The sequence below is a fragment of the Lytechinus variegatus genome, chromosome 8 (assembly GCF_018143015.1).
Source record: "Lytechinus variegatus isolate NC3 chromosome 8, Lvar_3.0, whole genome shotgun sequence".
Classification (NCBI taxonomy): Eukaryota; Metazoa; Echinodermata; class Echinoidea; order Temnopleuroida; family Toxopneustidae; genus Lytechinus; species Lytechinus variegatus.
The window spans coordinates 26,173,078-26,201,011 of record NC_054747.1 but is presented as its reverse complement, the minus strand read 5'-3'; the positions used below and the strand labels follow the sequence as shown (position 1 = coordinate 26,201,011).

The 27,934-nt window shown below is 38.2% G+C and overlaps 1 protein-coding gene across 1 annotated transcript; it reads right to left on the bottom strand.

Annotated features, from left to right (window-relative positions):
- Positions 1–57: 57 nt before the first annotated feature.
- On the bottom strand, positions 58–27,761 carry LOC121419580 (neural cell adhesion molecule 1-like). Its single transcript, XM_041614035.1, has 7 exons — positions 27,740–27,761; positions 6,929–7,276; positions 5,220–5,525; positions 2,319–2,531; positions 1,356–1,673; positions 846–1,139; positions 58–380 (listed from the first exon to the last, which is right to left on the bottom strand). The coding sequence occupies exons 1-7, from the start codon at positions 27,759–27,761 to the stop codon at positions 58–60; spliced, it is 1,824 nt and encodes a 607-aa protein (XP_041469969.1).
- Positions 27,762–27,934: the final 173 nt, after the last annotated feature.

The following is a 27,934-nucleotide window of genomic DNA, read 5'->3' as shown; positions in this document are numbered from 1 at the left end:
GTATATATTTTGCATTGTTTTTTATCATGAGAAATAATTAAATAAATAAATGAATGGTTAATGAAAAAAATGAATAATCTTACGTGCTGTCGAAGACACGATCTTCCTTTGACTACTATTTCCCGCTCTGTTAGCAGACCACAAAATAATTTCGTAACGGGTGTATGGCTTTAGATTCCTTATAGTATAAGTTGTACTATTTATGTCTGCTTTGTGGTAACACACTTTCTGACCCGGATCTTCTTTTTCGTATGTACAGTACTGAAGGGTGTAGGTTTGTTGGAAACCGCCATAGAACCCTGGTTGCCAGGCGACAATGATGGTTGAAGATGTCGTCTGCTTTTGCTGTACTATCAAATTAGATGGCGCCTGTGGAGTAGCTGAAATGAAATATGAACAAGTGGAGATTCTGTATTATGTCTCATCATTAAAATTTGGATTCTCCAAAAAGGAATGCAAACAAATTATTTCTTTAAATGGACAAAAAGTTGAATAAAGCCATTTAACACACCCAGTTAAGTCTAGATTACCGGGATTCAATCAATTAAAGGACGAGTCGGATTCTGGATTTTGAAATTCGAAAGTTTCAAACCAAAACCAAACAAAAATTTCAAACCGGTGACAACCACTGTCGAGTGTTGAGGTTTCAAATCTAAGACAATTTCAATTCAGTCTGATTTAATTTAACTTATCGATTAAATTGTGGAGAGGTCAATGACAACAATCTTTTAAATTGACCTTCAACATGTCCAATTTTAGAAGCTTTGATAGTTCGATATTTTTTAATGAAGTAGGTTTTAATTATAGCTTATTATATTTAGGCAAAAATGTGGAGTTATATTTACAAGCAAATGTGTAGTTGATAGCCGAGCTGCCACGACCAAGATTGGTTGACACTTTGCACATATATTTCCCTTGATCAGACGTAGTAACATTTTGAATGGTTAGCTTGCTTGAGGATGTTGTATTCCCCTCATGATGATCAGTACGTTGCTGTTGATGTCCATTGCTGGCGTCCAAACTTTTCCCGTTACGAAACCAGGTGAATTGGGAGGCAGGCGGGCTGGCATCCGATCGGCAAGTGAAAGTAACATCGTTCACCAATTGCCGAAAAGTAAGTTCATGAATAACAGGTGGATCTGAAATTCAGAGGGGTGGTAGAAGAATGGAGAAGATTCGAAGCGAGGAAGGACTGAGAATAACACGCCAAAAATATTTTTAGTGCATGAAGCTATTCTCGATAAATTTTATTCATCACGATGGGATATGACCTCATCAAACAACATTTCAACGATGAATCTTAGATTGCACTGATTTACATGAATCTTTCGCAAAATAATTAATTCCATACTTACAAAGAATCTCAAGAGTCTTCTGCGCTTTCTGATACAGTCTAGGTGGAACAGTGAATGCCATCATCTGTATAATTTCACATGTCAAGTTCCTTCCATTGTCCGATTTCGCTGGTGTAAACTCGAGTGTACTCGTGATGTCAGCTCTTCCATGGTCACTATGTGTTTGATTTGGCCAAGATTGGTTGGTGATGTTCCTGGACCCTATATACCAGCGGATCAAAGGCAGTGGATAACCATTGCCTGTTGAACATGTCACACTAGTAACATTGCCTTCAATCAGTTTATTAGGGAGATGTATCTCGGGAGAGTCGGAGGTCTCTGTAGCAGTATTATTGAAGAAAAAGAAAATACCGAAAAATTGTTAAATTGGGCATATTTCTGGTGTGTGGTAAATTAATTATTATATTTTTTGCAACAAACCAGAAGTTCCACGGTGAAATATTCCACCAGATACCCCAGAAATATTCAAAATTTACCGTGTAAATATTCAAAATATTCATGATATATATGTCTTTCAAGTAGTTGCATTCCGTGATAATAATAGGCCTACCACAATGGCCAATAAAGAACCTGATAAATTATATTCTTAAATATATTATTTCTGCTATATTGAACATCGCTGAATACGTTTTCCAGTGTGACAATATATTTGAAGTTTATATTAATAAACCATTATATAGTTACATTTATGTAGCACTTAATACTTTGTGCTTCTAAGCGCTTTATGTGTTATTTAATCATTTTACCCCGGCCATCATATCTTTGTTTATAAGGTTTATCCTGTGAAGTATGACCAAAGCACAATTAGATGCCTCTATTTCCATGATTACATACCATAAACAAGCAACTTCGCTTCTGTTTCAAGCTGGGTCCTGCCAACCCTAGCCATACAGCGTAGAGCCCGATTATGGTGGCGCCTTACTGGTTGAATTTGCATTACACTTGTCGTATCAAATAAACTACCATCTACTGGGTTATACGTAAAGTGAGATGTGACGTCATTGCTGATTTCGTTGGCGTTCAGTGTCCATGAAATATTTGCAGCTGGGCGAGACCCATTGCTGGTGCATGTGATGTTTGTGAGGTTGTCTTTGAAGATGATGATATCATAAACGCCGATTCCATCGTCTCTGATCGGTCTTGATGGTATGGAGATGTCTACGGAAGTTGGTGGGGCTATAGCCGAATTTAAAGCAAAATTGTTCTGGTCATAGTGTAGTCTACTTTACACAGTTAAATCTGAGCTCAGGATTAATGCTCTTTCCCTTGCAAAGCATGGTATCAATATCTCTGAAATAAGGATCTAGTAAGTAGGAATATCAGAAAATATCAGAAAGAAATTCCAGAAGCCCAAACATCTTTCAAAGATTACATGCCAAGGCAAAATTATGCGTCATCTCTATTTTTGAGACCAACATCAGTTCATGAAATCACAAGGCTGGTGTCCTCAGTGAAGGCCTCTAAATCAAGTGGTTCAGATGACATTTCTCCTAAAATTATCAAAGGTTGCATTCATGTCATTGCTGAACCATTGTGTCATGTTTTCAATAAGTCAATATCTCAAGGTATTGTTCCCATTAAGTTAAAAATTGCTAAAATCGTTCCTGTCTACAAAAAGAGTGATCGTAAATGCATTGAAAATAATAGACCAATTGCTTTGTTGCCGATCTTCTCAAAGATCTTGAAAAAAATAATGTACAAAAGATTAAACGATTATGTGCTGTATCATGATATCATGACACCACATCAATTTGGCTTCAGGAAAAGTTGCTCTACTAGTATGGGTGTATTAAACTTGGTTAACACAATTATCACTGCTATGAATTATGGAAAATTTTGCCTTGGTGCATTCCTTGATTTAAGTAAAGCCTTTGAAACCATTGATCACAGTATACTCCTAGTTAAGCTTGAATATTATGGCATTCGTGGGATGGCTTTAAATTGGTTTTAAAGCTATGGAGAAAACTGGTCCCAATTTGTGGTTATCAACGGTGTCAGCTCAGAATATAGAAATTTTAAATTTAATTTGGAGTACCGCAAGGATCGGTTCTTGGTCCGTTGCTTTTCTTAATCTATATTAATGATATTGTTAATTCTTCCAAATTGCTTACATATTCTTTATACGCTGATGACACCTGTTTATTACTTTCTCATAAGAATTTGCAGTCTTATTCGGGAGGTAAATACTGAAATTTGTCATGTTTTTGCCTGGTTTTGTTGTAATAAGCTGTTACTGAATACAAGTAAAACAAAATGTGTTTTATTTAGAACAAAGGGGAAGAGGAACATTGATAATATAGATCCAATAATCGTTGGTGGTCGACAAATTGAATTCAGCTCAAGTGTGCAATTTCTTGGTGTCACAGTTGATGAATGCTTGTCATGGAATTTTCACCTTAATAATGTATGTTCTAAAGTATCTCGTAATGTTGGTGTGATATCAAAAGTAAGATATTTCTTACTTCAACGAACATTGGTTTCTTTATATAATGCTCTAATTGTGCCACATTTAATGTATTGCAATATTGCTTGGGGACATACATACAGGACTCATGTACATAAACTACAAGTTCTTCAAAAGAAAGCTATAAGATATGTCACAAATTCAAATCATCTGGCTCCAATTTCCCCACTTTTTTGGCAGTTAAATATGTTACCACTTAATGAAATGGTCTCGCTGAATTGTGTTATTTTCATGTATAAATACCAATCCCTGCATATTGTTCTTTCTTACAAGTAGTTTTTGTGGTTAATTCTAAGATTCATGATTATAACACACGTCAGAGACATCTTATTCACCAACCCTTTGCTAGAATAAATGCTACGTTGAAATCATTCAGAACAAATTGTGTTAAAGAATGGAATATGTGTCCTGATGATATAAGAAATAGCAGTACCCTGTCTCGGTTTAAGAAATTATGTCATAAATATCTATTTGATAAATTTAAGACTAGTTGTTAGTTGCACCTGGGGTGACATGTTTAGAGTGTGAATGTGTGTGTTTGTCTGTGTGAGTGTGCGAATGCTTGCGTGTGGGTTATGTTCCTGTTGTGACCTTGTAATTTTATTATTATTATTTTTCTCATAGTTGATCTATGTTTAAATAAAATATCATATGCAGGGGCCCCTGACTACAAGCTGTGCTTCTTTGGGGTCCCAAACCTGTCATTTTCATCATTTCTTTGTAATGTAACCAATTTATTTTGTTTGTACTTTTGTACTTTTTTGTACTTTGTCCCTTTTTTGACTGGTTTGAAGAAATTCAATTCAATATTACAAATAAATTGCTTTTGGAGGAAAAAGTTACAAAGTATTAAGAATGAGTGTGAAGTTGTTCTGAAACAAAGGATTTTGTGTTTGGTTTTCTTTATTTCTTACAGGTACGCATCCTAGAACGAATTGCAGCAACAGTTCAATGGCATATTTTGGTGCAAATGGTGGTCATTGGATTCGGGGTACGGAATTGACTGATAAGAAATTAATCTACCTGAATAATATATTTTTATATTTGCGAGGAAACAGAAACATTAATATCAATCAATCGATTTCATAAATTCAGAATGGGCAAAATGTTAATACTGAAATGATTTTTCTATACCCTACGTCATTTACGTATTGCCATCACGTGCAGCACTGTTTGCATGGTTTACGATTAAAGATGCCTTCAAGGTAGCGTTTCATGAAAGGGCTTGTCTGATGTTTTAATCGACAAAGTATGTTTTATTTGACATTCAGACATCTGTGCTTGTTATCCAAAGTCAAGGAAAAATTGTCAGATCTGACGACTTGTCGAACGCTAATGCTCAGAAAATTTTCAGGGTAGGCCATGAAAAGTATTTTTCGTAATCCATAATAAAAACTTACCTTGAACGTTGAGAAGAACTGAAGTTTCAATAGGTTCTTGAAGTTGTGGGTGCGACACTTTGCAAATGAGCCTCACTCCATGAGCATCCCTAGACGGACTCAGGCTCTCCTTCCTGAAAGAGGTGTAGAAATTCCCTTTTTTCACATTGGTCTGTCTGGTAAAGGAAACTTGTACGGACTCCGGGATGATCCACTGTAGTGCAGCAGGAGGTCTGGCACCCTTCGCTATGCAGGTCACATCCGTGGTTTCATTCGCTGTCAAATTTCTCACCAGATCTCCCTCAATAGACACCTCGTTTGGCCGCACTACGAGTTAATCATTTGAATCGTCATCAATATTACGGAGTGAAACAGAAAATATATCCACAGCAAACGCCCCATTCTATGTAACTGATAAAACTGGATGTGAGATTGAATGAACACGCTGGTGGGGTTTGGGGAAGGGACTAGGCCCCAAGGTCTGGGCGATCGTCTAACGTGTGTAATGCAATATTCATACGCCCATCTAAAAAACAGAAGGATATCGGTCCTCTCCCCAGAAGAGATGTCTTTTTTTTCTTGCCAAGTATTGGTTTTTATCATTTTAAAACCCTTCTCCTAACGGTTAGTCCTGCACCACTCCCTGTATTAACATAGGAGTCAACAACTGGATTTTTACCTCAAATAATCTGTTGTCTTGAATGTAAGTCGAATTTATCAAATATGTGCTTTTTTACTTTGTTTTCACGTCAGTTTACTTCAAATACTCAATGACTAACTATTCAAATGCTTCACAATAACAGGCCTACTAATACGTAGCATATCAATTATGCTCACAAGACCATTAATGAATATTAATAAAAAGGTCATTCTCATAAAAAGTGCGCCAATTTATGGGGGAAAATCGTAAAAAAAGGAAGTCTGCAGAATGGTTTGAAAGATTCATATTTTGAAAGTACCATGTTTGAGAAAGTGGCAAAGAAAAAGGGCAAGTCGCTATTGCGTCAATTTGAAGTACTGACCGGATTAACTCTAGCACACTATTTTAAGGTTACGGAGGTTAATCGTTAGCACTGCCCACTCATGTTACTCAATCATATCACTTTTGAAACGATTGAAGTAGAAATGCACACAATTCAGTTTAAGTGAGGTATCAACAATATTAAATATTTTTGTCTTTCTTGCAAGGTAGAAAAAATATTAAATATTGTTTGTCAGGAGCAGAATTTTAACAAATAACATATAACAAAAGTACCGTCAAAAACCACTGCACGTCTTTCGTTCAGTTTAATGTTCATAATTTGAATGAGGCAACCTTAAAAAAAATTTTCATCTGTAATCTGAGATCCTAAGTAATGCATGAACAATTATGGAGATCCAAAGATAGTTTACCATGAAATCCTCTCGATTGCATTTACCCTTGCCAATCTTCTTTACGGAAATTAAATCAAGTTACAAATTGCAATATTTATTTTGTTAGCATAAGAACATCCATATTTAGGTATTTGTATAACATTTTAAAATAATTAAAGATGAATGTGGAACGCATTGTTTAATTTTGCCACACATATAACGCATTGTTTAATTTTACCACGTACATAAGACAAACAGGGTTAAACTTCCATGCTATAATCCAACAAAATTTATTGAGGTCCACACATTTTCGACGAGTACATACCGTCTTTATGAAGTGAATGACAAAAGTACTTAAAAAAAGACCTATTCCCTACCTTGTTCAAGAACTGCCACCCATAAAGAAGATAACCGCTTTCCACGATTTGTTGTCACCGAGCATTTGTACTTTCCACTGTCATGTACAGCCAGATTTTGTATAGCCAAACTCACAGAACCATCTCCATCAAACGTTGTGTTGAATTTTGTAGGGTTGGTAACATTATTCTGGCATATCCCATTCTCACAGTCTAGTGATGCCAGAATGGAATTATTTCCATCTTTCCAGAATATTCTGGGATTAGGGGCCTTGGGTGAGTAGGCGCATATAAGGGTGATATTTCCTCCAACTACAGGGATAGTATTCACATCTGCCACCATGAAAACGTTTATTTGCCCATAGCAACCTAAAAACGAAAATCACAAATGTAAAAAAAAATCGAACAATATGTTAATTATTCAAATTTTGGGCTATTTAATGTATAGTCTCAAATCTAGTAAAGGTTGCATTTTATGTATTTATTAATTCTAATGTTTTAATGATTTCAATTATGGGGGTAGGAGTCTAATGTGTTCCAAGTTTTATTAAGGTTTTTACTGCTATTCACTATATCCATAGTTGTGCCCCAGATTCCAGATTATTATGTTAATTTGTCCTCTGACTCCAAATTGCCCGCTCTACGGCCCTTCAAACAATTATTTTTTTTAAATTCTGGTGCCAAGAAAAATTTGACAAGCAAACAAAAAATGAAAATAAATAGGGGTTATTTTCATTGATTTTCTACTTTTTAGTAAAATTCATTTTATTAGGCGGGTCCTTCATCCCCTCCCCCCCACCCCCCCGCTTCCCACGGCCCTGGCTTTCCAAAATCTAAGAAGTCATTTTGATTATTTGCTGGGTATTCACTGTGGAATCAATTGCCATTGCAATATTCGCAATATTACTAATGGTTTAAAATTGCCTTCTAGTAGTTTCCATGCATTGAATAGACATGAGGAAAAAGAAATGCGTAATCTGGGAAGAAAAAATCTAGTTTTAAATCACGCTGCTTTTGACACAGAATGACGTCATGAACGTGGGGCCGGTGAAAAATATTTTGAAGCTCGGTAATTTGAGCTTTTCTCAAGCAAAATACTCAGCTGATAAGCGATGAAAATACACAAACCATGCATTCTTGTGTTTTTATAGTTTAAAAAGATAACGATTAATAAATGGTTTGTGAATTTCACGTATGTGTCCGGTCGAGAGTGCAATGTTTAAAAGACGTTTAATATTTCAATCGTAGTCGACTTACCTTTACGGGTGAGAATAGAAATGAAATAGATGACTGGTAGAAGATGAAATATCATCCGTCTAGATGTCATTTCTTGATGTGAATGTTCAAAGATGGTTGCTTGAAAATCAACTTAAAATGTATCAAGGAAGTAATAAAAATATTCCGGTATAGGACACTGCTGTGTACTGCATGTCAAAATAATGACATATGTTGCAATCCTATCTGAAAGAAAACAATTTAATGCGATCGAAACTATGTTCACTCTTAAGCATGACATTAATTTTGGAAGTATTTATAAATCATTGAACGCCAAAGGAGGAGAATATTCATTGGCCATAGATAGGACTGGAACTATGTATCCCATAATAACACGGATGGTATTTTGGAAGGCGATAAAGAAATGTAAATAAAGCGTGTAAAAATAATAAATATTTTACATATTATTCTACACATTTTTATGCTATATAATTTGAATGGATTATATTGAAAAATGATGTTTTGTGAAAATGGAAGAAAATGAATGTTTATTTGAATTGAAAAAAATAGGCCAATATTAACTGTTAGGTCCTGGAGACGAGACTGGGATTGGTAATTGGGAAATAAGTGGACCGACTTGGGACTGACCCTCTTGGGATTGGCAGCATGAGCTTTGGCTTTAAAGGGGAAGTTCACCCTGACAAAAAGTTTATCGTAGAAATAGCAGAAAACAATAAAAAATATTGCCGAATGTTTGAGAAAAATTCATCAAATAATTAAAAAGTTATTAGAATGTAAATTATTTGATTTGTGACGTCATATGCGAGCAGCATTCCTACATAGTGAATTGTTAAAAATCAATGAAATGTCATTTTTTCAGAAAAATGATAATGGTTTTCACTGTACCTTTTGTATATCAATAGACAAATCATTTCACACCCGATCATGAATAGAAAACAAAATTAAGTCATCAGGAACCATACAAAATTTGAAATTCATGCATTTTACATTACATAACAAATGGGGCAGCTGCTAGTTTATGACGTCACAAATCCAAAACTTTGAACTCTAATAACTTTCTTACTCTTTAACCTTCACCAATATTTCTTATTATTTTTTCTGCTATTTTTACAACAAAGTTTTTTTCAAGGTGAACTTCCCCTTTAAGTTACGGGGCACAGTTTTTGGAAAATAATAGCTGTGAGCGAGGCGAGTGGGCCGAAAATTCATGAATTTGATTTTGTACTAACGTCGTATGTAAAAACTCAAATCCGTTACACATGCATATTGATCTGTCTGTGTATATTTTTTTTTTTTTGGGGGGGGTCGGGGCATGATAGTGGCAAATTGATTGTGGGAATCAGATCAAAAAATGTACATATACGCATCTTTGATTTTCTTCAATTTTCTGAAAGAAAACTATACTCCTCAAGTATTGAATTGGTGAATTAAATAGAATTGAATTTGTTGAACCTGATTGGCATCTGCTAATATTTTGTTAATTGCAAAAAAGCACATAAGCACTGAGTAGGCAAGAAACTTCAAGATAAAATATTCATATGTATCTTTCTGATGTTCAATCATTATTGTAATGTGTGAAAAGTGTTCTTTTTAAGGAAATATAAGACAGTTACCAAGAGAGGGTCTAGACATAGAATTTACAAATACAATTAAAAGGGGAGAGGATATTCAAGTCCCCCCCCCCCTCAAGCCCCTATCTACACGCCAGTGATGAGCAGTGTACATGTAGGTATCATTTCTCTTGAAATGGTTATGATAGTATTTAATTGTGATCTTAGTGGTTTCATGCACAAAACCTTGAGCACTTGAGGACTAGATATACAATCAATGCAAAGAAAGATTAATATTGTTTTATTTGAAGTGGGGCGCGGATCCAGGGGCAGAGGTAGGGGGCGTACCTCAGATACAGATCTGCACACAAATCCACATCCATGCGTGTCCACTTTTGAAAGTGACGAAGAAAAGGTCCCTGAAAATCCTTTCGATTCGGCTTGTTTAAAGAGGGAAAGGTCTCCAATTTTGATGTTAAGGCCCATCCCCTTTTGTATTATTTTAAGGGATTTTCTGCTAAGAGAAAGTGAAAGATTTCGAAGTGCACTTCAATTTTTCTTTCCAAAAATATATTACGTGCTTCCCCCATTCCGAATCATAGTTTCGCGCCTTTCGAAGTGTCTTGCATTGTTTATCTCACTGCCCTTACATTTAAATTTTGTCACATCACACCAAAAAAGGGGCCTACAAAGTTCTTTTGTGTAAGCTTCTAAAATAAATAAATTCATTTCCTTCCATCAGTTAAAAAGCGAAGAAATGACCCAGTAAACACAGTTCACAGTTCATTTTCACTATGATTTTATTTACTTTGTATTAATCTAATGCAATGCAATGTATACAATAGTATCAAAACATAACACTATTCATTTGCCACTTATGTCTAATGGTTTCACAATCACAATTATGAATCATACACCACATAATTTAATTTGTATTGCCTCTGTGTAAGTATCTGAACAAATTTTGAAACGCATTTCCTCTTAAACATAATGGCAAACTCATTACACAATTAGTGTAAATATTCTCGTGTGTTTATGTATATGTAGAACATAAATGTGTAATGAGATATCATATTTCCAGAAGACTAAAGCCGGGAATATGGAAACATTTTCTTTTCTGCAAAACTTTAATATTTATACAGCAACGTGACATTTATTTACAATTGAAGGCAACTCAATCGACATTTTTAAAATAGCTATTACTATCTTAGGAGCAATAAAAAATTAATACATTGTCAGATCAATACTTCATTCGCTTACCCCCCCCCATCCCGTCTACCCAGTGCTGGTCTGAACCACTATTACCTTTTAATATGTTTCAGAACATTGCAGTATAGTAATTAGTCTCAATAGTCTATGCTTTCAGGCCTGTTTAAGTATTAAGACTGCTATAAATGTTATTTTGATGGTTTTCATCTGATACACAATGATGTTCTTTAGATTGCAGGCCGTGTGGGTGTTTTTTTTATATTTGCATAACCCATACCACAATGATGTTTGAAGAAAGGAAGGGTGCAACATCTGAACTATGGAAGGCAAGAAGGACCATAATTATACAGCCATCGGCAGTGTTCGGATTCGAATAATAATCCTTTTTTTTAAGAAAGTCATGAAGTATTCTTGTCTCGAGAGCACATGGTCATTCATTAACGCCTTAGTAATAATGATAATGTGGAGCTTAATAGTGCTTATTGCAATACAGGTTCTAAGCGCTTTACAAATTAAATAAACGTTTAACGTGCAAAACAATTTTTAACACCACGAAATCTGAATCTAGATTGTGAGAGTTCTCGAGAATTTCGATATTCGGAGAGATCTTTCAAACGGAAATATAAATTTTACCTTCTTACTCCTAGGTAGTTTTAAACCTGCCTCTCCCTCCGTTTTATTCGTCTCTAACTTTTCTTTGCTTTGTCTTGGGGTTTTGAGGTCAGGTATCTTTTTTTTTCATATGTAATTTATGCATTCATTTTTTTTTCTTTCATTGGGGATTGACCTATGACCTTGATAGATCAATATGGCCTTTGTCAATCCCCTCCACATTTTGATCTTCTAAGTCTTTTTTATGTAATATATTGTAACTATTTATACTTTTATTGTTATTATCTGTGTATGTATTTGATTGTAATGATATTGTATGTTTCTTACTCAATATGTGGAAAATAAAGCTGAATTGAATTATATTGATCTCGGATAGCTCACATTTTGAGGATTCACATTGTAATGGTTAGTGGCACCGGAGGAGCCTACTCCAGGTTCCCGTAACACAAAGGTTAATGATTGATCATAAGTGGATTTTCACGACAGGCTGTACATTGTAGTCAATGCAATCAATCATAAAAACATGTTCTACGACGATTGCAAAGCTTTGTGTTTACAGGCACTAGATTTCTATCACGTTATTTCTTCTAAATCCTTTCTTCTTTCTTTTAAAAAGAAGATATGTCACCAGTGACAACGCATCTTGATAAAGGTTGTGAAAAGGAGTTGAAGAAAAAATGTTTGGTGTAAAATGGGATGTGAAAATCATATATTAGGTATATACATACATATATTTACAATTTTAAGAAATCGTGATTACGGACAGAACACAGTAAACTTCCTTTGAAGAACACCCCATACCCTATGTCAATACCATTATTTCTAATTGCTTATTACCATCCAAGTGTAACCAATCTAATTAATTACATTTATATACCCCTTTTATGTACATTCATTTTTTATTGGATCTTATTACTGCGTTCAAAATAATACAATGCATAATATCATATGTGCATGTTGACATGTACAATATACAAAAATAGTCCATAATATTTACAGTATAGTCATAATACATAATGAATGAAATAAATAGCATGCATGTAGTAAGCATCACAAATAAAAAGTGAAATGCTGAAAGGCCTATTTCTAATCGGATACTTCATACCACTTGTACTACTTTAATCAATACGAGAACTGACTGGTTCTGCCTCCCCTCTTTTCAAACGTTGCGAACACTAACACTTGCCTTTCAATTTCATTTTCTCTCGATTAAATGAATAAATTCGTCATCCAGTAGTCTTGAACATCTCAGCACTTGAATAATTTCCATGCATAATATCTACCGTTTTAATCATTACGAATACAGACTGGTTCTGCCACCTCTTAACCCAAACGTTGTGGATACTTGTCTTTATTTTCTTTTCCTCTCAATTGAATGAATAAATTCGTCATCCAGGAAGTTATAAGAATCTCGGCACTTGAATCTATCCCTTTTCAATATCCAATCTTAAAAGACCCATTTTAAAGCTGGCTGCTAGCTAGGAGGTCGAAGGCGAAAAGGCTCATTGACCTGGCTGGCAATCGAACCATTCAATAACCTCCTGTTCATGAGGTGGACGCTCACCGCTAAGCCACCAAGTAAGCATGGGATACTGACATAAACATAACTGAATAAATAACATTAGGCCTACACTATGTATTATGATGCAAGGTCTTGATAAAGGATTCGTTTAATTGAATATATTATATACGTATTCACTACGGGATTCAAATTCAATGCAATTCATGTTTTAAAACAGATGAGGTTATAGATGAATCTAAGAATTTACAAAGTTGATGATGCTTTCATAGAATATGCATTTGTTTCATAAGAACATGTTTTAAATTCAAACTCTAGTCTAAAGCTGTTTATGGATATATTACGGGTATTTCTAACAGTACAAATCAATTTGTCAACTCATTTGACACTCAAATCATTCACAACTGAGAATAAGTATTACTGACAAGATCTTTTTATCATCAAAACTGAGGATGATTTAACACAGGGTAAGGTCATGTCCTTCGAAATGTGGGCCATTGTGTCTGCACGTAATGACAGTGGTGTTAAAGCTACAAAATTTGGTATTAGAGGGCCACATCAAACATTTAGTGTTTCAAATCACAATGTCAGTCCATCATCAATTAGTTTTAATATGGTTGTAAAAACAAACTATTTCATGTTATATTCAAACAAGACCAACTGCGTGGGCTTAGAAAATATAGATCTTAAATGTGATATGAAATAAATCAGCTTTCGTCAGGTAATGTCACTTAATGTGGCTTTTATAGACTATGATAGGGCATGGGCAACGGAACCGTGTGTGAGTTTACATCACCCACCCCAGCACCCCTCTCTTTGCACTTGAGCACGACAGGACTACATTTATTTATCAATACCCACAGAATTCATTTCAGCAGAAAAAGGTTTCAGGCATTTGCCAGGCCTTTTGATATTCTCATAAATTCCTTCCTCTCCCACAACACATCCCTGACGCTTCAGCTTATTTGAAGACACGTAGTTTGCCCTGTAAGATTTCTCAGGCGGGACACAGATAGGGTTGTCTATCATCTGCGTGGTGTTCATTCCGCCCAGTCTGTCAGTCTTTGCTCTGATCGTGTTTATACGAAATGAAGAACTTTGATTGGGCGTAGGTTCTGGTCGTCTTTTTTTCACCACCTCCTGCAGTCAAGATGGTTAATTATCCCAAGGTGTTAGTAAATGCAATACTACCACACCAGCAGGATACACTGAAAACTAACCTATGTTATGCTATATATTCCAAAGAAGGTAATGCTTTTATCGGCCTGGGTTAGTTCTGTTTATGTGGCTGTAGCAAATAAGCATCTGTGGAAGGATCTTCTAGTACAGGACAGCCCGTGTCATAAGGGTAACAACAAATGCATCATTGTAAAATTCGTTCTAAAACATCTTGTACTGGATAATAGCAAATTTGTTTATGTTGTTCATTTTAGAATAATCCGCTTGATGAAAAGGACATTCAATCGACATTTTTCACTTCGCGATGCACGACGGATTCAAGAACACAGCCATTGTATTGAAAATGCCCGTAAAATGACACTGAACAGCTGGGTCTTTGTCGAAAGTTGGTTAATCAAATTACCGGAACAGCATTCTCGTCCGAAGTTTCGGAGCTGACGTAAAATTGTCAATATGTTTTTGTCCAAAGTCCAGGATGAAATTACTGTTTTGATTCGCCAATTTCCAACAAAGACATAATTGGTCGTATTTGTTTTAGAGAGGGATAAGGAGAGAGAAAGAGAGGACGTAAGCTCATTAATCAGAAAACGAAGTTTATGAAAGATTTAAAAAATGAACCAAGCAAATTAGGTTTGATTTGTTTATGTCAGCATTTAAAAAGGTAATTTCTACAGGCTAGAATTGCTCCGTAGAAGTGCAAATAAAAATTGCAAACGAATAAACAGTTTCATCAACTATAAATTGACAGTATTGAAAAGTTATTTTGCGAGTGCGTGATTAGAAAGCTACTATGTCATTGACCATGGGGTATCCTGTTATTTGAATTGAAATCTTAATCGCTAGCGAAGTTGCCAAGGAGTTATTGTTTTTCATTTTATTTATTCAACTTTTAAGTGTGAACACAATAATATATACATCTATATGTTTGCAATGAGTACAATCTAATTAGGTATTGATACATTAGATGTGTGCCCCTTAAAACAGAGAGCTTATCACTAGGGGTTCCAACTATAGCCTATATATATATATATATATATATATATATATATTGTAAAGAAATGGATGAAGAGAACAATGGTAGACGTAGCTTAAATCAAGGTTCCCCAGAGGGCGATTCCACACTAGAACTTCAAAAATATCATAAATTTCAACATGCTTTCAATAAGTCATAAGTAGTGTAATATTTTACTATGATACCTAAATTTTATGAAAATTATGAGTTTTAACCAAAAGTGAAGACAGATATAGTTTTTTGGGGGGAGAACAATGGAATTTTAAATTTTCAATAATTTTGCTCATTGAATAGTCAAGTACAAATTCCACCTGAAACAATTATTTGCAAAGCAAGAGAAGATTGAAAATATTGCAGGTCAATAGAATAATATATCATTGATGGTTCCAAATAAGATCTACAACATTTTCATGATCCATAATAGGGGCAGCCCTGATTTTTCCGAACCTATTTTTGGCAATGTCCCGTACGACACATGACAATGCAAAAGTTTTTCCTACAATTTTATTTTTGATGATGCAATTTCATAAAATGAGTTTCTCTTTGTTTGACCCATGGGTGATCGATTTACCCATAAGGATCTAATTACTGCCCTTCATTTTTCAATTATTGTCCTATTAAAAAATGTCCCGTACAACACACGCTGTGTCGTACGGGACATGTCCCGTACGACACACAATATAATAATGCATCTAATTGCAGGATTTGGATTCAGAAACCATAAATAGTAGGCATATTTAAATTCATTTAATTGATTTAACATAAAGTGAACTGAAAAAGTACTTTGTTTATCTCCATAGAACATGAAATAGGTGATTCTAAACATTTTAATTGATTTCATGTAGGCTTATTCTTTTGTGAATCCCTTCAGCTAAACTGGTGATTTTCACTGATCAGAGCAGGTTAATTTCTTTTCATTGAGCATGAAAAGAAAACTTTTATATTTCAACCTAGCCTGGAAGATGACTTCCTCTTGCATGCTAATGTGGAATTATTATAAGATGTAAAAAAAAATCATATCAATCATCATGATCATCTATTTGGACTTCCCTTATTGAATATTGAATATTGAAACTCCTTACGTTTTTCAAGTTGTAAAAAAAAATCTTGAAAATAAGACAAACCATATGGTTTCATGAAATGCAGATGGGTTTGAAAAAGTAGAACCGCATTTCTTTAGACAAAAAAATTGTGACCAAAAAAGGGAAAAAAGTGACAGTTGTGACATATATGTAGATATACATTTTATATAAAAAATCATAACATCATGATCATTTTAGCCCCATAATTTACACAAAGTTTCATTCATTTATTGTTTAAATAGTGTTTGGAAATCATCAAGTAGTTCCCTAAAATATAACTTCACACAAAACCTGAAGTTTTTCAGCTCGTAAAAATGCTGTGAACACTCGTACATTTCCCATCATGAAAAAAATTATAACATATTGCTCCCAATTGTATATATTGAGGTTACCTAATTGTATTGTCCTGAATGACTGCTTATTAAAAGATTATTCATAAATAAGCAAGAATTTAGGGGCAATGCTCCTTCTGATTGATAAAAAGTTCATGTTTATTTATTCAGGCTGCCCAGTACAACACGCAGTGCCTGTACAACACACAAGTGTCCCGTACGACACACTTGTAAGTGTCCCGTACGACACACAAGTGTCCTGTACGACACACAATTGTCCCGTACGACACATTATTTTGTTTATGATATATTGACAGAAATATTCATCTAATAGCGGTTTCTAACCTAATGAATGTCTTAGTTTGATGGGATTATCATTATCATCAGCCAAATAATGTGATTGAAGAAGTCAAAGTGACATAAAGTAAGAAAGTTTGGCTTCAATTTAGAGATGTCCCGTACGACACATTTTGAATGTCCCGTACGCCACAATGTTCTCGAAAATTATAATTTGCCTTATTTATTCATGAATGTTTATTTTGCTTTCTTTTGTAAACGTGTTTGTTCTTGGGTAATTGAGTGTCAATTTGAGTTCAGTTTCTATGAAATTTATCTGCCAAACTCACAGACTTTTGAGTACAAACTTGAGGTTTCTAAAAAAGCCACTTTTTCTGCGTCCGTACGACACATTACTATTTTTAATCTGTATTATACAGGATGTGAAATCAAGTCATGTTAAGTCTTGGTTTTTCTTACACTCTGGTAGTAGTTGATGACCACCTATAGTTACTGGAATATTTTTTGTTTTTTCTTGTCAAAAACTGTCAAATGTTCTCTAAATGTCCCGTACGACACGTATGGAATCACCCCAGAGCTATCTACCCTTTGGAAAATTTGGTAATGCCGAAAAAATGTCTCTGCCGGAATCGAACCCGGGCCCCCAGCTTTGAACGCCGGTGCCTTAACCACTAGACCACAGAGACGTGCTAGCGGCTAGGCCGACCGAGATCCGATTGACCGTCAGAAAGACAGATTTTCGACACTATACCAATTACCTTTGTCGGGTGAAGGTGGGTTTTGAACAATGACAAGCCGTCATGCCTCAGCTGGATCAAAGCTATTGCTTCGATACAGTACACGTATGTGAGAAAGTATACAAATGTGTGAAGCTATACATGTACAACAGCTTTGGCAACTCTTTTATTTAAATATTGTAAAGAAATGGATGAAGAGAACAATGGTAGACGTAGCTTAAATCAAGGTTCCCCAGAGCTATCTACCCTTTGGAAAATTTGGTAATGCCGAAAAAATGTCTCTGCCGGGAATCGAACCCGGGCCCCCAGCTTTGAACGCCGGTGCCTTAAGCACTAGACCACAGAGACGGGCTAGTGGCTAGGCCGACCGAGATCCGATTGACCGTCAGAAAGACAGATTTTCGACACTATACCAATTACCTTTGTCGGGTGAAGGTGGGTTTTGAACAATGACAAGCCGTCATGCCTCAGCTGGATCAAAGCTATTGCTTCGATACAGTACACGTATGTGAGAAAGTATACAAATGTGTGAAGCTATACATGTACAACAGCTTTGGCAACTCTTTTATTTAAATATTGTAAAGAAATGGATGAAGAGAACAATGGTAGACGTAGCTTAAATCAAGGTTCCCCAGAGCTATCTACCCTTTGGAAAATTTGGTAATGCCGAAAAAATGTCTCTGCCGGGAATCGAACCCGGGCCCCCAGCTTTGAACGCCGGTGCCTTAACCACTAGACCACAGAGACGGGCTAGTGGCTAGGCCGACCGAGATCCGATTGACCGTCAGAAAGACAGATTTTCGACACTATACCAATTACCTTTGTCGGGTGAAGGTGGGTTTTGAACAATGACAAGCCGTCATGCCTCAGCTGGATCAAAGCTATTGCTTCGATACAGTACACGTATGTGAGAAAGTATACAAATGTGTGAAGCTATACATGTACAACAGCTTTGGCAACTCTTTTATTTAAATATTGTAAAGAAATGGATGAAGAGAACAATGGTAGACGTAGCTTAAATCAAGGTTCCCCAGAGCTATCTACCCTTTGGAAAAATTGGTAATGCCGAAAAAATGTCTCTGCCGGGAATCGAACCCGGGCCCCCAGCTTTGAACGCCGGTGCCTTAACCACTAGACCACAGAGACGGGCTAGTGGCTAGGCCGACCGAGATCCGATTGACCGTCAGAAAGACAGATTTTCGACACTATACCAATTACCTTTGTCGGGTGAAGGTGGGTTTTGAACAATGACAAGCCGTCATGCCTCAGCTGGATCAAAGCTATTGCTTCGATACAGTACACTACACGTATGTGAGAAAGTATACAAATGTGTGAAGCTATACATGTACAACAGCTTTGGCAACTCTTTTATTTAAATATTGTAAAGAAATGGATGAAGAGAACAATGGTAGACGTAGCTTAAATCAAGGTTCCCCAGAGCTATCTACCCTTTGGAAAATTTGGTAATGCCGAAAAAATGTCTCTGCCGGGAATCGAACCCGGGCCCCCAGCTTTGAACGCCGGTGCCTTAACCACTAGACCACAGAGACGGGCTAGTGGCTAGGCCGACCGAGATCCGATTGACCGTCAGAAAGACAGATTTTCGACACTATACCAATTACCTTTGTCGGGTGAAGGTGGGTTTTGAACAATGACAAGCCGTCATGCCTCAGCTGGATCAAAGCTATTGCTTCGATACAGTACACGTATGTGAGAAAGTATACAAATGTGTGAAGCTATACATGTACAACAGCTTTGGCAACTCTTTTATTTAAATATTGTAAAGAAATGGATGAAGAGAACAATGGTAGACGTAGCTTAAATCAAGGTTCCCCAGAGCTATCTACCCTTTGGAAAATTTGGTTATGCCGAAAAAATGTCTCTGCCGGGAATCGAACCCGGGCCCCCAGCTTTGAACGCCGGTGCCTTAACCACTAGACCACAGAGACGGGCTAGTGGCTAGGCCGACCGAGATCCGATTGACCGTCAGAAAGACAGATTTTCGACACTATACCAATTACCTTTGTCGGGTGAAGGTGGGTTTTGAACAATGACAAGCCGTCATGCCTCAGCTGGATCAAAGCTATTGCTTCGATACAGTACACGTATGTGAGAAAGTATACAAATGTGTGAAGCTATACATGTACAACAGCTTTGGCAACTCTTTTATTTAAATATTGTAAAGAAATGGATGAAGAGAACAATGGTAGACGTAGCTTAAATCAAGGTTCCCCAGAGCTATCTACCCTTTGGAAAATTTGGTTATGCCGAAAAAATGTCTCTGCCGGGAATCGAACCCGGGCCCCCAGCTTTGAACGCCGGTGCCTTAACCACTAGACCACAGAGACGGGCTAGTGGCTAGGCCGACCGAGATCCGATTGACCGTCAGAAAGACAGATTTTCGACACTATACCAATTACCTTTGTCGGGTGAAGGTGGGTTTTGAACAATGACAAGCCGTCATGCCTCAGCTGGATCAAAGCTATTGCTTCGATACAGTACACGTATGTGAGAAAGTATACAAATGTGTGAAGCTATACATGTACAACAGCTTTGGCAACTCTTTTATTTAAATATTGTAAAGAAATGGATGAAGAGAACAATGGTAGACGTAGCTTAAATCAAGGTTCCCCAGAGCTATCTACCCTTTGGAAAATTTGGTTATGCCGAAAAAATGTCTCTGCCGGGAATCGAACCCGGGCCCCCAGCTTTGAACGCCGGTGCCTTAACCACTAGACCACAGAGACGGGCTAGTGGCTAGGCCGACCGAGATCCGATTGACCGTCAGAAAGACAGATTTTCGACACTATACCAATTACCTTTGTCGGGTGAAGGTGGGTTTTGAACAATGACAAGCCGTCATGCCTCAGCTGGATCAAAGCTATTGCTTCGATACAGTACACGTATGTGAGAAAGTATACAAATGTGTGAAGCTATACATGTACAACAGCTTTGGCAACTCTTTTATTTAAATATTGTAAAGAAATGGATGAAGAGAACAATGGTAGACGTAGCTTAAATTAAGGTTCCCCAGAGCTATCTACCCTTTGGAAAATTTGGTTATGCCGAAAAAATGTCTCTGCCGGGAATCGAACCCGGGCCCCCAGCTTTGAACGCCGGTGCCTTAACCACTAGACCACAGAGACGGGCTAGTGGCTAGGCCGACCGAGATCCGATTGACCGTCAGAAAGACAGATTTTCGACACTATACCAATTACCTTTGTCGGGTGAAGGTGGGTTTTGAACAATGACAAGCCGTCATGCCTCAGCTGGATCAAAGCTATTGCTTCGATACAGTACACGTATGTGAGAAAGTATACAAATGTGTGAAGCTATACATGTACAACAGCTTTGGCAACTCTTTTATTTAAATATTGTAAAGAAATGGATGAAGAGAACAATGGTAGACGTAGCTTAAATCAAGGTTCCCCAGAGCTATCTACCCTTTGGAAAATTTGGTAATGCCGAGAAAATGTCTCTGCAGGGAATCGAACCCGGGCCCCCAGCTTTGAACGCCGGTGCCTTAACCACTAGACCACAGAGACGGGCTAGTGGCTAGGCCGACCGAGATCCGATTGACCGTCAGAAAGACAGATTTTCGACACTATACCAATTACCTTTGTCGGGTGAAGGTGGGTTTTGAACAATGACAAGCCGTCATGCCTCAGCTGGATCAAAGCTATTGCTTTGATACAGTACACGTATGTGAGAAAGTATACAAATGTGTGAAGCTATACATGTACAACAGCTTTGGCAACTCTTTTATTTAAATATTGTAAAGAAATGGATGAAGAGAACAATGGTAGACGTAGCTTAAATCAAGGTTCCCCAGAGCTATCTACCCTTTGGAAAATTTGGTAATGCCGAAAAAATGTCTCTGCCGGGAATCGAACCCGGGCCCCCAGCTTTGAACGCCGGTGCCTTAACCACTAGACCACAGAGACGGGCTAGTGGCTAGGCCGACCGAGATCCGATTGACCGTCAGAAAGACAGATTTTCGACACTATACCAATTACCTTTGTCGGGTGAAGGTGGGTTTTGAACAATGACAAGCCGTCATGCCTCAGCTGGATCAAAGCTATTGCTTCGATACAGTACACGTATGTGAGAAAGTATACAAATGTGTGAAGCTATACATGTACAACAGCTTTGGCAACTCTTTTATTTAAATATTGTAAAGAAATGGATGAAGAGAACAATGGTAGACGTAGCTTAAATCAAGGTTCCCCAGAGCTATCTACCCTTTGGAAAAATTGGTTATGCCGAAAAAATGTCTCTGCCGGGAATCGAACCCGGGCCCCCAGCTTTGAACGCCGGTGCCTTAACCACTAGACCACAGAGACGGGCTAGTGGCTAGGCCGACCGAGATCCGATTGACCGTCAGAAAGACAGATTTTCGACACTATACCAATTACCTTTGTCGGGTGAAGGTGGGTTTTGAACAATGACAAGCCGTCATGCCTCAGCTGGATCAAAGCTATTGCTTCGATACAGTACACGTATGTGAGAAAGTATACAAATGTGTGAAGCTATACATGTACAACAGCTTTGGCAACTCTTTTATTTAAATATTGTAAAGAAATGGATGAAGAGAACAATGGTAGACGTAGCTTAAATCAAGGTTCCCCAGAGCTATCTACCCTTTGGAAAATTTGGTAATGCCGAAAAAATGTCTCTGCCGGGAATCGAACCCGGGCCCCCAGCTTTGAACGCCGGTGCCTTAACCACTAGACCACAGAGACGGGCTAGTGGCTAGGCCGACCGAGATCCGATTGACCGTCAGAAAGACAGATTTTCGACACTATACCAATTACCTTTGTCGGGTGAAGGTGGGTTTTGAACAATGACAAGCCGTCATGCCTCAGCTGGATCAAAGCTATTGCTTCGATACAGTACACGTATGTGAGAAAGTATACAAATGTGTGAAGCTATACATGTACAACAGCTTTGGCAACTCTTTTATTTAAATATTGTAAAGAAATGGATGAAGAGAACAATGGTAGACGTAGCTTAAATCAAGGTTCCCCAGAGCTATCTACCCTTTGGAAAATTTGGTTATGCCGAAAAAATGTCTCTGCCGGGAATCGAACCCGGGCCCCCAGCTTTGAACGCCGGTGCCTTAACCACTAGACCACAGAGACGGGCTAGTGGCTAGGCCGACCGAGATCCGATTGACCGTCAGAAAGACAGATTTTCGACACTATACCAATTACCTTTGTCGGGTGAAGGTGGGTTTTGAACAATGACAAGCCGTCATGCCTCAGCTGGATCAAAGCTATTGCTTCGATACAGTACACGTACGTGAGAAAGTATACAAATGTGTGAAGCTATACATGTACAACAGCTTTGGCAACTCTTTTATTTAAATATTGTAAAGAAATGGATGAAGAGAACAATGGTAGACGTAGCTTAAATCAAGGTTCCCCAGAGCTATCTACCCTTTGGAAAATTTGGTTATGCCGAAAAAATGTCTCTGCCGGGAATCGAACCCGGGCCCCCAGCTTTGAACGCCGGTGCCTTAACCACTAGACCACAGAGACGGGCTAGTGGCTAGGCCGACCGAGATCCGATTGACCGTCAGAAAGACAGATTTTCGACACTATACCAATTACCTTTGTCGGGTGAAGGTGGGTTTTGAACAATGACAAGCCGTCATGCCTCAGCTGGATCAAAGCTATTGCTTCGATACAGTACACGTATGTGAGAAAGTATACAAATGTGTGAAGCTATACATGTACAACAGCTTTGGCAACTCTTTTATTTAAATATTGTAAAGAAATGGATGAAGAGAACAATGGTAGACGTAGCTTAAATCAAGGTTCCCCAGAGCTATCTACCCTTTGGAAAATTTGGTTATGCCGAAAAAATGTCTCTGCCGGGAATCGAACCCGGGCCCCCAGCTTTGAACGCCGGTGCCTTAACCACTAGACCACAGAGACGGGCTAGTGGCTAGGCCGACCGAGATCCGATTGACCGTCAGAAAGACAGATTTTCGACACTATACCAATTACCTTTGTCGGGTGAAGGTGGGTTTTGAACAATGACAAGCCGTCATGCCTCAGCTGGATCAAAGCTATTGCTTCGATACAGTACACGTATGTGAGAAAGTATACAAATGTGTGAAGCTATACATGTACAACAGCTTTGGCAACTCTTTTATTTAAATATTGTAAAGAAATGGATGAAGAGAACAATGGTAGACGTAGCTTAAATCAAGGTTCCCCAGAGCTATCTACCCTTTGGAAAATTTGGTAATGCCGAAAAAATGTCTCTGCATGGAATCGAACCCGGCCCCCAGCTTTGAACGCCGGTGCCTTAACCACTAGACCACAGAGACGGGCTAGTGGCTAGGCCGACCGAGATCCGATTGACCGTCAGAAAGACAGATTTTCGACACTATACCAATTACCTTTGTCGGGTAAAAGGTATTAAAGGTAATTGGTATAGTGTCGAAAATCTGTCTTTCTGACGGTCAATCGGATCTCGGTCGGCCTAGCCACTAGCCCGTCTCTGTGGTCTAGTGGTTAAGGCACCGGCGTTCAAAGCTGGGGGCCCGGGTTCGATTCCCGGCAGAGACATTTTTTCGGCATTACCAAATTTTCCAAAGGGTAGTTAGCTCTGGGGAACCTTGATTTAAGCTACGTCTACCATTGTTCTCTTCATCCATTTCTTTACAATATTTAAATAAAAGAGTTGCCAAAGCTGTTGTACATGTATAGCTTCACACATTTGTATACTTTCTCACATACGTGTACTGTATCGAAGCAATAGCTTTGATCCAGCTGAGGCATGACGGCTTGTCATTGTTCAAAACCCACCTTCACCCGACAAAGGTAATTGGTATAGTGTCGAAAATCTGTCTTTCTGACGGTCAATCGGATCTCGGTCGGCCTAGCCACTAGCCCGTCTCTGTGGTCTAGTGGTTAAGGCACCGGCGTTCAAAGCTGGGGGCCCGGGTTCGATTCCCGGCAGAGACATTTTTTCGGCATTACCAAATTTTCCAAAGGGTAGATAGCTCTGGGGAACCTTGATTTAAGCTACGTCTACCATTGTTCTCTTCATCCATTTCTTTACAATATTTAAATAAAAGAGTTGCCAAAGCTGTTGTACATGTATAGCTTCACACATTTGTATACTTTCTCACATACGTGTACTGTATCGAAGCAATAGCTTTGATCCAGCTGAGGCATGACGGCTTGTCATTGTTCAAAACCCACCTTCACCCGACAAAGGTAATTGGTATAGTGTCGAAAATCTGTCTTTCTGACGGTCAATCGGATCTCGGTCGGCCTAGCCGCTAGCCCGTCTCTGTGGTCTAGTGGTTAAGGCACCGGCGTTCAAAGCTGGGGGCCCGGGTTCGATTCCCGGCAGAGACATTTTTTCGGCATTACCAAATTTTCCAAAGGGTAGATAGCTCTGGGGAACCTTGATTTAAGCTACGTCTACCATTGTTCTCTTCATCCATTTCTTTACAATATTTAAATAAAAGAGTTGCCAAAGCTGTTGTACATGTATAGCTTCACACATTTGTATACTTTCTCACATACGTGTACTGTATCGAAGCAATAGCTTTGATCCAGCTGAGGCATGACGGCTTGTCATTGTTCAAAACCCACCTTCACCCGACAAAGGTAACTGGTATAGTGTCGAAAATCTGTCTTTCTGACGGTCAATCGGATCTCGGTCGGCCTAGCCACTAGCCCGTCTCTGTGGTCTAGTGGTTAAGGCACCGGCGTTCAAAGCTGGGGGCCCGGGTTCGATTCCCGGCAGAGACATTTTTTCGGCATTACCAAATTTTCCAAAGGGTAGATAGCTCTGGGGAACCTTGATTTAAGCTACGTCTACCATTGTTCTCTTCATCCATTTCTTTACAATATTTAAATAAAAGAGTTGCCAAAGCTGTTGTACATGTATAGCTTCACACATTTGTATACTTTCTCACATACGTGTACTGTATCGAAGCAATAGCTTTGATCCAGCTGAGGCATGACGGCTTGTCATTGTTCAAAACCCACCTTCACCCGACAAAGGTAATTGGTATAGTGTCGAAAATCTGTCTTTCTGACGGTCAATCGGATCTCGGTCGGCCTAGCCACTAGCCCGTCTCTGTGGTCTAGTGGTTAAGGCACCGGCGTTCAAAGCTGGGGGCCCGGGTTCGATTCCCGGCAGAGACATTTTTTCGGCATTACCAAATTTTCCAAAGGGTAGATAGCTCTGAGGAACCTTGATTTAAGCTACGTCTACCATTGTTCTCTTCATCCATTTCTTTACAATATTTAAATAAAAGAGTTGCCAAAGCTGTTGTACATGTATAGCTTCACACATTTGTATACTTTCTCACATACGTGTACTGTATCGAAGCAATAGCTTTGATCCAGCTGAGGCATGACGGCTTGTCATTGTTCAAAACCCACCTTCACCCGACAAAGGTAATTGGTATAGTGTCGAAAATCTGTCTTTCTGACGGTCAATCGGATCTCGGTCGGCCTAGCCACTAGCCCGTCTCTGTGGTCTAGTGGTTAAGGCACCGGCGTTCAAAGCTGGGGGCCCGGGTTCGATTCCCGGCAGAGACATTTTTTCGGCATAACCAAATTTTCCAAAGGGTAGATAGCTCTGGGGAACCTTGATTTAAGCTACGTCTACCATTGTTCTCTTCATCCATTTCTTTACAATATTTAAATAAAAGAGTTGCCAAAGCTGTTGTACATGTATAGCTTCACACATTTGTATACTTTCTCACATACGTGTACTGTATCGAAGCAATAGCTTTGATCCAGCTGAGGCATGACGGCTTGTCATTGTTCAAAACCCACCTTCACCCGACAAAGGTAATTGGTATAGTGTCCAAAATCTGTCTTTCTGACAGTCAATCGGATCTCGGTCGGCCTAGCCACTAGCCCGTCTGTGTGGTCTAGTGGTTAAGGCACCGGCGTTCAAAGCTGGGGGCCCGGGTTCGATTCCCGGCAGAGACATTTTTTCGGCATTACCAAATTTTCCAAAGGGTAGATAGCTCTGGGGAACCTTGATTTAAGCTACGTCTACCATTGTTCTCTTCATCTATTTCTTTACAATATTTAAATAAAAGAGTTGCCAAAGCTGTTGTACATGTATAGCTTCACACATTTATATATATATATATATACATATATATATATATATATATATACATATATATATATATATATGTTTAAGCTAAGACAAGTAACAAAGAATGAAACAAATGCATTCAACAGGAAAGCATTGGTTTGTGTAACATAAACAAACATGTAACATTATTAGAAAACAAAACAATTAAACAAGCCATTTTAGAAGAAGGCGTATACCCTAAAAGCTGAGGCTTGTGGCGGGATACGCCTATAGACAAAAATGCAATTCAATAAACAATACAAAGAAAATGGCAGAGAAAAGAAGAGAAGGGAGATGAACGATAGAGTGACACGTGAGCGGAGAGGCATGAGGTCATGAATTACTAAATAAAATCGAATGCTCACCAAATGTATCATGGGGGGGGGGGGTGTTACACCCATAAATGTAATGATCGCCCACAAATGTAATAACGCCCACAAATGTAATAACACTTTACCCACAAATGTAATAACACTATACCCACAAATGTAATAATTTCACCCACAAATGTAATAATGTTTGGTCGCCCACAAATGTAATAATGACTTTACCCACAAATGTCATAATTTTGAAGGGATTTTTGGTAAATCAGGGGCCGAGTGCACGAAAGGGTCTTTGCAAGGACCGTCTTTCGTGTCGCCCATCTTTTATGATGCGCCATGTGAAACGCATTTTCAATAAATTACCTGCAAACATATTTCATTCGTCCGTTAAAATTAACAAAAAAATTGTTTATAAAATGATGTGATATATCCTAAATTGTATAAAATTTGATTTAAAAGCAAGCTAACGAATCTTATTCTTCGTCATAAATTTCAGAAACACCCCGCTTATAGCGTATCATAAAAGATGGGCGACACGAAAGACGGTCCTTGGAAAGACCCTTTCGTGCAATCGGCCCCCGTTCTAAGCTATAATGAAGAGATTAAACGAAAACTTACCTGTTTGAAGTTTGATCTCCATTTTATGAAGTAGGTGTAGAAAGCTAATGTGAGAAGCCCGCCCCGCGCATGCGCCTTGCCACAATTCAACGTGAGGACAGAGTTTAAAAAACCCCACGTAGTGCCCACTGGATTAGTTTTCCAATTCTGGGTAAAATTTCCCATCCACTACGTGGAGGTTTATAAGTATAAGTA

Coding starts and splice junctions, on each gene's coding strand:
- LOC121419580 (XM_041614035.1), bottom strand. CDS start 27,761: ATGGAGATCAAACTTCAAACAG. Junction 1,140..1,355: donor GAAGACTCTTGAGATTCTTT/GTAAGTATGGAA, acceptor TCTGAATTTCAG/ATCCACCTGTTATTCATGAA. Junction 381..845: donor TATCAACTACACATTTGCTT/GTAAATATAACT, acceptor ATTTCATTTCAG/CTACTCCACAGGCGCCATCT.